The 10,306-nt window shown below is 43.8% G+C and overlaps 1 protein-coding gene across 1 annotated transcript; it reads right to left on the reverse strand.

Annotated features, from left to right (window-relative positions):
* Positions 1–1,643: 1,643 nt before the first annotated feature.
* RPL22L1 (ribosomal protein L22 like 1) lies at positions 1,644–4,952 on the reverse strand. The gene is made up of 4 exons (XM_075547023.1): positions 4,855–4,952; positions 3,324–3,410; positions 3,050–3,171; positions 1,644–1,886 (listed from the first exon to the last, which is right to left on the reverse strand). The coding sequence occupies exons 1-4, from the start codon at positions 4,861–4,863 to the stop codon at positions 1,742–1,744; spliced, it is 363 nt and encodes a 120-aa protein (XP_075403138.1). The 5' UTR covers positions 4,864–4,952; the 3' UTR covers positions 1,644–1,741.
* Between the last annotated feature and the right edge of the window lie 5,354 nt (positions 4,953–10,306).

Here is a 10,306-nt window from a genome sequence, read left to right on the forward strand (position 1 = left end):
TTCTCGTTCCCCACTGTGTCCCACCGATCTGTGGGTCTACACACACACACAAACCACCACCCCAATTGAGTATTGTAGCTATATAATTAAGCCTAGACACCGAGTAGACCCAGGCTTCCCAGTTCATTCTTCCTTTTCCAAATTGCTTTCACTTTCATAGGCTCTGTTAATGTCATACAGGGTAAAACTAATATGCGCTGTTTCCTTGTAGAAGGCGTGCTCTCCCTGCTTTATTCCACGAGGCTCCGTGGGAGGTAGCTCCAGGGCCAGACCCATCTCCCCTTCTTGAAGACTGGCTTGGGGAAGAGCAGCTGGCCCAGAACCCAACAGATTTTCGAACCACTGATCTTGCGGATAGCAGCCAAAAGCAGCACAAGGCCTACGTTCTAAGTATCCTTTGGCACAGTACCCAGCTCCTGAACAATCCCTATTGTCAATTCTGACTCAGTAACCCGATCTAGGGTTTCTCAAGCTTTGTAAATCTTCACAGGAGCAGGCAGCCTTACCTCTCTCCCAAAGAGCAGCTAGTGGATTGGAACCATCAACCTTATTAGCAGTCAACACTTCCCCAAGAGCTCCTCCCAAAACAAAACTCACTCCTGTGGATTAATGCCAAATCACAGCCACCCTTCAGGTCGGTGTACAACTGCTCTGGAGTTTTGAAGACGGTCACTCACTCTTGACAGGAGCAAGTCTTCCTCCCAGGAAGTAGCTGGTGGTTATGATACACTGAAGTTAACAGCCTCAAGTGTAAGCACTAGGGCACCAAGACTCCCCACAAGTTTAAAATCTTAATGTTACAAACTATGAACATGTGAATGCTAGTCAGGGGCATTTGAAATACTGGGGCAGGAGCAGGGGGCACATTGTTGTTGCCAAAGTACCAGATCCTGTGTATTCTCCACAGGAGGAAATTCATCCACACCACTGCACAAAGCAACCCTGCAGAGCTGCCCCTTTGGATTCCAGAGGCTGTCAATCTCTAGGGACACAGAGCACCTCATGGAGCTGAAACACCTAAAGGTCACCTACTGATTGGATGAAAGTGGCCCAGCAGGTTAAACTTTGGGCTGCCAACAGCAGTCAGCAATCACTTGTACAAAGATGAGGCTTTCTACTCCCGCAGCCCCCAAAACTCATGGCCTGTCCTGACTGGATGGCAGCTGCAGTACATAAAGGATACTGATATGGCTCTATTCTCTGCCTGCCCCCACCCATCACTGTCTACAGCCCTCAAAAGGGCCCACAAGATACTTGGGACTTGTGACAATTCCAGTCTGAATTGGATCCCTAGATGGATAATTGTACATCAGTATCATTTCTACTTTTAGTTAAGAGCAGCAAGTCCCAGGAAAAGTAATATGTGGCTGTTTGGTGCCCTAGAGTCAGTTCCAACTCAGTGACCCTGGTACAACAGAATGCGCCATCCCACAATTGTTTCTGCTGAAACCTGCTCACTTTGGACGGCCCTGCTGGTCCTTGAAATACCAGCGATAGGTTCCAGCATCACCCAAGCCACCACAGTACCACAAACTGACAGGCAAGCACTATAAAGCACGTTTCGCTATAAACTATTCAAATACCATGAAAATAATATCACGGGAAGCCAGCATGTCATGTAAACAGAACTCTACATAAAAGAATGAGACATAAGTACAATGTTTTTAATTCAAGAGTATTTCGCAATTTCTCCCATTCCTACATTTCATTAGTAAGCAAAGCCCTATACAGAGGGCTTCATTTAATCCTCAGTTTCCGATTCATCATCATCTTGACTAATCTGGAAATAACGCAGCTCGTAAGTTTCCTTGTCAGACGCAACCACTCGAAGCCAATCACGAAGGTTGTTCTTCTTAAGGTATTTCTTGGTAAGGTACTTCAAATACCTTCAAAATAAACACAAACTTCATTAAGCAATGCTGTTCCTAAGTAAAGGTTTACATGAAAGCTATCTTCTTCCTAGCCCACTTCAAAGATCATTTCCTTTACGCTAAACATTGTGCTAGGTTATGGATGCTAATTCCTCAAATACAATAAACATCTGTGCAGGCCCAACCAAACCCTTCTATTGCATATCTTAGAACAAGTGAAACACCTCAGCCCTTTCCTCTTCATGCTAACTGCATACATTCCTCATGCATGGTCGCAGTCAAGACCAGGTTATCAGGTGAGAATGAAGCACAACCATATCCTACCATCAACTGGAGAACCACCGCATTAAAAAATGCCAAAGTACAGCATTACCAAATCAAACCCACCAAAATCTGACACATAACCTAAACCATCCCAGGCAACACTACTCCTGCCTTCCATGGCAGGTAATCACTGCCGCTTACCCCTCACTGGGGGAAATTTTACTAATGCCTTGAGATGCAAAATCTCAGCTAACAAGGTAGCTCTAATTGTGTAAGATTATTTTAAAATCAGATGACATACACTTTTATTCTTTGATTATGAAATCTGATGGCAGTGAATTCTGCCATTTGTTACTGCTGTTCTTCTGGTCTGAACCTCCACAGGCAGTCTGAATTTTCAGTGTTGACCTCACAGCTAATGGCTACCCCTTATACATGCCAACACCACCCCTACCCTCACAATAAGTTCCTAAATTTCCAGTTTCCAGTGAGTCCACTACCTACCCATTTCACATGAAATCTAGAGCTTTCCCCATGGCCTTAAAGGTTCACCGTGTCCCACATCCAAGTGTAATCATTTTTCTCAAAAGCACTCCAGGGACTTACAATCTGCCAGACTCTCCCCTCATTCTGCTGTATTCTCCTATTTGTATAACTAAGCCTCACATTTTATTGGAGTGGAAATCTTTCTATGGCCCGGCACAACACTCCTGTCTGCGTGAGATTCAAGCTTCCATTTACTCACTGGCCGAGAATAAACTACACTCCAATGTTAACATAGCATCCAGTTACTGAAATCAGCTCCTACTGAAAGATGAGTTGATTCTATAAGTTCAATGTATTTCTGATAAATTTTAAGACATTCTGACATAAGAGTGGGCTTACTTAGTAAATTGTATAAAACAAGTACCAACCTTTTTGAGAAGCGTTTCTCAGAAACTACTGTAATTTTATTCTTGAATCGTTCAATATGAACAACATTTCCGAGATTCCCAGTTTTTCCATTGACTTTAACCTTCTCCTGTAGAAACTGCTCCTATTTGAAAACAGAAGTACAGAACTAGGGAAGAGAACCCTAGGTATTCGCTAGGGAAGGCACCCTAGGTACAGAGTATAGGTTAAAAATCAAGTATTTGATACTCAGAGGAACTCTACTATAATCACAAAAGCAGAAGAACCAAGACTTACGAAATTTGCAGAATCAAAAATTCCATCTTCTATTGGATGAGTAAGATCCAAATGAAACTTCCAGACTGACTTCTTCGCCTTGTCTTTCTATCAGACATAATTATGAGACATTCAGTTTTCTTACTATGCACCAGTAGTAAAATCAAGTAGAATGTGACGTGTGATTTACAAAAACAGTGCCATCCCATTCAACCATGCCAAGGCCCTAAGACAAACCTGATAACCAAGCTTTAAACATCAGTCGGCGGGAACAACTGCAGTTTAGCAATATGTAGAATTCAAAAGGTTGATGTGTACAGTAAACACTGATTTCCTTCACCAACATGATTTCTAAAACTCTTAATTGAGAAAGATCTAATTTCCAGCCAAGTTTTCAGGGAGGGGAAGGGGAGACCAATTGGACGCTACCTTAACATTTCCCCCATTAAATTCAGAACAGCATCCACACTTTGCCCCCTACCATCCTGTTCATAAATGGAAACCCAAAAGACATTTTCTTTCCGAGTTCACCTTCAAAAAACACATCCCTACCCCCAGTTTATGTTAACCCGAGTATAACTCCATTCTTTCCAGTATAGCCTGAGCAATCGATCAGAAGTGAACAGGTACTCCTCACTAGAGTAAACTGATGTCTGCTAGCTCCACGGCAGGATGCCTCCCAGTCCAACCTGCAAGACTTCACTCAAACTAAGGCGCACTGCAGAGTCCTGGCGGTGCGGGGAGCCCTGCAATCGGCTGACCACAAGCTTCTGGTCCAGGAAAGATTTCCAGTCTCTAAAAGCCACAGGGGCAGTTGTACCCTGTCCTTTAGGGTCACCGTGCAGAATCCACTCGATGGCAACTGAGTTTAATGCCTACGAATGCCAACCACCCTTAAAAAAGGGCATCTGAACGTTAAAAAAACCCCACAGGTTTATCGGTTAGTTCTCATCTCCCAATTAGATTTACCTTTTAAAAAAGCGCCAAATTAAGTCTTCACAAAAGGGAATACTGGGCGCTGGATTCAGGTTTTTAACCACGCTTAACATTTGACTTCTTTATTCACGAAGGAGTATTACACGGTTTTTGTTATTTTCACACGCTTTGCAGCCACCATTTCAATAAGGATCTTTTAGTATTAAGTAAGGCTAGAAGCTTCCTTCCGAGACTAGCTCTCAAGTTCTAGGGACCTTGTAAAAGCGTGACCACGCTCCTTGGCCGCGCCAGGTTGCTCCTTCCGGTCGCGGGCGGGCGCCCGACCACCCGCCGCCCTCACCGTCCAGGCGGCGCTGGCACCACCGGGGCGAGGTGGGAAAGGCTTCCCGGCGTCGGGCCCCTCCCCGCGGGGCCGGCCCGCCATCGCCCAGCACTTCCAGGCCCAGCTCCAACTCGGAGACAGCCCTCTCGGATTCCGGCCCCCAGAAGCTCGCCTCGCTTCCCGGCCCGCTCCCCACCCGCCCCGACCCTCCCTTCACTGGAAACGACCCCACTCGCCGGGACAACGCTCATCCCACTGAGGAGGAGCGCGTTCTCACCGCGACCGGCCACTCACCGGCGCCATCTTGACACCAGGCGCGGAGCTCAGAGGGGCAGGCGGCGGGAGCGGCACGCATTTATAGCGAAACGCGCTACGCACGTCTGCGTCGCCGCTTCCCGGAAGCGGACGTGCGGAGGCACGCCGAGGGGCGTGACCCCGGAAGCCTGCGCGCGGCGGGGAGGGGCGGGCTCTGCTGCCTGCTGTTTCCTCAGAGCGCCAGCGTGGCCCACGCTCATGGACCCTCTGCGGCGCCTTTGAGGTTGCCTGGTGGCTGCTCTCAGACACAGACCTCCAAGGGCACAGGGCTCCTCTCACTCATCAGCGGTCTCAGAAACTGCCAGAGCCATTGTACCTTGACCCGTGTGGGTGGCTGTTTATTTTTAGTTTATTAGGGACTCATACAACTCATCACAATCCATACATACATCAATTGTATAAAGCACATCTGTACATTCAGTGCCATCATTCTCCAAGCATTTGCTCTCTACTTAAGCCCTTTGCATCAAGTCCTCTTTTTCCTCTCCCTCCCTCATGTGCCCTTGATAATTTATATTTTGTCATATCTTGCCCTGTCCCACATCTCCCTTCATTCAATTTTCTGTTGTCTGTCCCCCAGGGAGGTCACATGTAGAGCCTTGTAATCAGTTCCCTTTCCAACCCCCTCTCCCTCTTATCCTCCCAGTATCGCCCCTCAAACCCCTGGTTCTGAAGGTGTCATCCACCCTGGATTCCCTGAGCCTCCAGCTCCTATCTGCACGAGTGTACCTCTGCTCTATCCAGACTTGCCAGGTAGAATTCGGATCATGGTAGTATGGGGGAGGAAGCATTAAGGAACTGGAGGATAGCTGTAGTCATCGGTGCTACATCGCACCCTGACTCATCTCCTCCCCTAAACCCCACTGTAAGAGGATCTCCAGCGGCCAACAAATGGGCTTTGGGTCTCCAATCTGCATTCTCCCTTCACTCACTATGGTTTAAGATTTTTTGATGATGCCTTATACCTGATTCCTTTGACACCTCGTGATCACACAGGCTGGTGTGCTTCCATGTGGGCTTTGTTGCTTCTGAGCTAGATGGCCGCTTGTTTACCTTCAAGCCTTTAAGAACCCAGATGCTCTCTTTTGATAGCCTGGCACCATCAGCTTTCTTCACATTTGCTTGTTCACCCACTTTGGCTTCAGCGTTTGTGTCAGGAGGGTGAGCATCACAGAATGCCAATTTAATAGACGAAAGTATTCATGCATTGAGGGAGTGCTTGAGTAGAAGCCCAAGGTCCTTCCGGGTAGCTGAGTTTATCATGGCAGTTATGTCATCTGAATAAAACCAGTTACTGTGAGATGCTACCCACGCATGGTGGCCCCCATGTGGGGGTCAGAGTGGAACGGCTCCATGGACTTGCATTGATGGATTTATGGAAGTGGATCACCAAGTCTTTCAGTTAGCAGTCACACCATCACCCAGAGACTTCCGAGTCTAGAAAAAGACTGCTATCCAGTTGACTAGATTCTGATTTCCTCAAAGAAATGTATTTTAACAAGATAAGTTTAATTGCGTCTAAGAGCCACAATCATTTAATGTCTTTTCCAAACATGAAATGGAAAAAAAAGAGGCACTTCCTCTCCAAGGGGTTGCCAAGGCTGCAGAACAGAAATGCTCCTGTGCTATTGATATTTTGAAAACAAGTCATTATTGCATTCACTTATCTTTCATGTCAGGACAAGGCCGAATTCTCTTGAGAAATAAAACCAGTGAAGCTTTTGCACACACACGGCTGTTGTGAGGTGGCTTCCAGTCTTTTCCAACCCACAGCGACCGTATGTACAACAGAAAGAAGCACTACCGGGTCCTCCGTCATGGACTCAAGGGAGGAGTGCTGAGAAGATGGGGCTATGATCTTATAAGAATTGGACTTTTATCAGCCTTCATTTCTTAAGACTAGTTTAGTATACTTAGAAAAGGCCATGGTCAAAAACCTTCCCAATCCCAACGTCTTTCCCCAATTGAACAATGGGTAGATATACCCTTCCTTGTCGGTGGGTACTTCTGCACCCGCACACACCCAGAACCTATTCATTGATATTGGGGAGTGTTCCGTGGGGGCGGGGGAGGGCTTTAGGCGCCCAGTAGAGGCCACCCGGGAAAGCAGGCAGTATATTCTCTCAACGGAAGGAAGGGTGGGAGAAATTGTTGGATGTTGAAGGGAACGAAGAAACCTAAAACATGTACCCTTTCCATTTTTTCCTTTCAACACCAGTCTCTAAGAAACCGGCTACTCATATTTGCAGATGGCAAAGAAAAGCGGGCATGCAGGGTAGGGTCGGAGCTACACTGTGGATTGATGGATATCAAGTTGACAACTCCCAAGTCACACATTAAAACGTGAGCGAGAAGTCCTGCACTGGTACAGTGTACGAAAGGAAGGTAGTGGGGCCACCTAGTGAAGACTGGCCAGGTGCTATGTGGGTTGGTGATGCTGTGTACTGCCTTAAAGGTTAAGTGGTTGCTGCAGGAGCTCATCCCTCCTCCGGTGACGCTAGTGGGAGAAGAACATCTTCAACCCCCAAAAGCTAGGATACTCTCTACTGAGCACCTAGAATAAAAACACCCTATAAAAACAAAAGGTAGATTTTTGTTTAATAGCCATCTTATATGTCAAAATAGTGCAAGCCATTAAATTAACTTTATTTATTTAATGTAACTAAAGTTAACAAATATATCTTCAAGTAACAAAAATCATAACTGATGATTTAAAATCTATATTGTGAAGAATTTAAGCAAATATTTTAGTATAGTCAGACTTAACATTTGAATTTTTACCATTTTTTCAATGTAAAATATTCAATTCTAATACCCATATTACCCATGCCTTGCAATTTTAAAGTTTTACCTAAAACATGAAATTTTGCAGGTGAAAGCAAGTTTTCCTACAGTAAGGACAAATAAATGTATTACTAATAAAGTGCCACTGAATTAGACAGTATCACTTCAATTGGCTCCTTGGACGATGCGTTTTATTTCAAAAGCACATAATAGTACAGAACTGGCCATTCTCATTAACTAGCATAAAATATTTGCATTATACTCTGTAACAAGTACAGCAGTGCTTATGGATAGTAGGTGTTAAAAGAATTTCTCCTAAGAAAGATCCTGATGAAGAGTTGTACCAAACTCACTACCATTGAGTTGATGACAACTCGTAGGTGTCCTGTTGCATAATCATCACTAAATACAGTTCAGTGCTCAGAGTATTTAAAAAGTACAATCTTCAACTAGCAAAAATCTAAGGCTGCCAATACTGAGAAATAGCTGTAGGGACTTTATATAAATTAAAAAACCAAACAAACCCTTTCTATTAAAGTAGATGTCTGCCTGTTAAGGAGTTAGGGACGGTCGTGGACAGCAGTTTGGCAATATGTATGCTGCTTGCGGGTGGCAGCCTGATGTGCATTGCTGTGAGATGCAGCTTCATAAGGAAAACGCGATGAGTTGGATACAGCACTTCTCGGGCACTTGGCCTCACTTGGTAGTACAGTTCAGAATTATTCAAATGGAAAACGTTAAATTATAGTGACTTCAAGCCATGTTCCCACAGAACATCTGTGTTCTGTAAACGAAATCCAAATGTTTCCCGGGAAAATCAAATAATGCCATGCACCCAATTCACAGAAAAAATAACAAAGAGATAAACGTTAATGATTGAATTCTCTATTTACAGATTTTCCAGTATAAATTTGGATTGCTAGCTAGAAAACAGACTAGAAAATGATTAAATAGTATGCCTAAATAACATCAGAATTTTGAAACTGGTTCAGTAGCTTGTTCTGTTCATGAAAATAAGCTTGACAGTTTTGCTCCTATACTGCTTTACAATCACATTTTCTCATAGTAAAGGTGTTCCTAGTTCATATCATATAGACTTCAATATGTAAACATTTTAATATACCCAAAACAGCTCTATGAATTTTCTGTTTATTGTCCGCAAGCATTTGAGAACCACTACATTCCTGTCTGGCTCAAGAACGCTGTATCACTAGGGGTAAGGTTCTAAGAAAAGATGCCCAAATTCTACTCTCAAGTGAAAAAATATGGCAAGATTCCAGTAGAGATGTTACTGTTGTTTCCATTTCCCACCCTAGAATACTTAGTGCAAATTTAACTATACTGACATTAAGGATTTTAAATTTGTAAGTATTATGATTTGGGAAATTTTTGAAATATACTTTCAGGCAGATAGCATTAAAATAAGGAAATTTCAGTTCTTAGCACAAACAGCCCTGAGAACGATGCATTCAAATTACAGCTCAACTAGAAATACCTAGCTGAGAAACATTAAAGTACAAAACAAATTCTGGAAAAGTTGTAAAAAAAATAACAGCTAACAAAGGTCACCAACATTTTGAGGCACCGCCAGACTACAGTACTTTACGAGTGCGCGGACTCTGCCAAGCGAACACGTACGAAGCTGTGTGTGCACGTGCACACACTCACACTGTGCTGCCATGAAAACCTGCGTCCCCAAATCGTATCCACTCAACATTTTATTGCAGCAGTTCCTATTAAAAACAGCATGCTCTGGCTGCAGGAAAAGTTATGGTAATAGAAAGCACTGGTATAGGCGCTTGTACCTAAGTGGAAACCGAGTCAAGAGCTTCGTTAGCAAGTTTCAGTGACTGAGAGCCCTTGGAGGGGAGCATGACAGAAACATCCTAGTGATGTTTAGGATGCAAATGCTATGTCGAAGTGGGGATGATCTGATCTATTTCAGAGGATAGACAACTTTGTAGCAAATAAGAGACAACATAGTCTGACACAGTAGCAATAAAATGTTGTTCCAGGAAGAAACACATTTGCCCTGTTAATACTGTACATAAACTGTTGAAATGCCTGAAGACAAAATGTGCATCACCATGATAGTCCACATTCTATACATGGTAACGAGATATTTAGCATTTGCTACAAAAAATTACAATACCACAGTTCTATTGTTATTATTTGTCATCAAAGAATGAAGTCACTTCTGTTTTATGTTAAAAAAGGTTTCCTGCTTCCTTTTAATGCAACCTGTAAAGCTTCCCTAAACGCAAACATCTGTGATTTATGTGAAAATAAACAGTCCTGTATCTTTAAAATCTATACTTAGTAAGTCAGAAGAATATTTACATTTCATTTCATAGTACACAGAATGAACTATTTACACATAATTGCCGTTTGCCATTCAAGGTAAGAGGACTTACACTGTCGAACGCATTTTATGTGAAGTCTGACATGTTCGGAATAAGGGCATGCTAATCCAGAGGAAATATCTAAGCCAGAACATTAGTATGGAGCCATATGACTGGTCAGTAAGGAGCACAGAGGGCTAACTTTCTAGAATTCCTGGGGTAAGGATTCCAACCAGTAGCAAGTAAGATAGGCATTAGCGCACCCCAACCTAGAGCAGCATAGAAGACATTGAAAGAGAATACAG

This window comes from Tenrec ecaudatus, chromosome 4 (genome assembly GCF_050624435.1).
Source record: "Tenrec ecaudatus isolate mTenEca1 chromosome 4, mTenEca1.hap1, whole genome shotgun sequence".
Taxonomy (NCBI): domain Eukaryota; kingdom Metazoa; phylum Chordata; class Mammalia; order Afrosoricida; family Tenrecidae; genus Tenrec; species Tenrec ecaudatus.

Excerpts from the sequence above, each read along its gene's own strand:
- RPL22L1 (XM_075547023.1), bottom strand. Across the intron at positions 3,172-3,323 it reads TTTTTGATTCTGCAAATTTC|GAGCAGTTTCTACAGGAGAA; the intron begins GTAAGTCTTGGT and ends GTTTTCAAATAG. Across the intron at positions 1,887-3,049 it reads GAGAAACGCTTCTCAAAAAG|GTATTTGAAGTACCTTACCA; the intron begins GTTGGTACTTGT and ends TTTATTTTGAAG.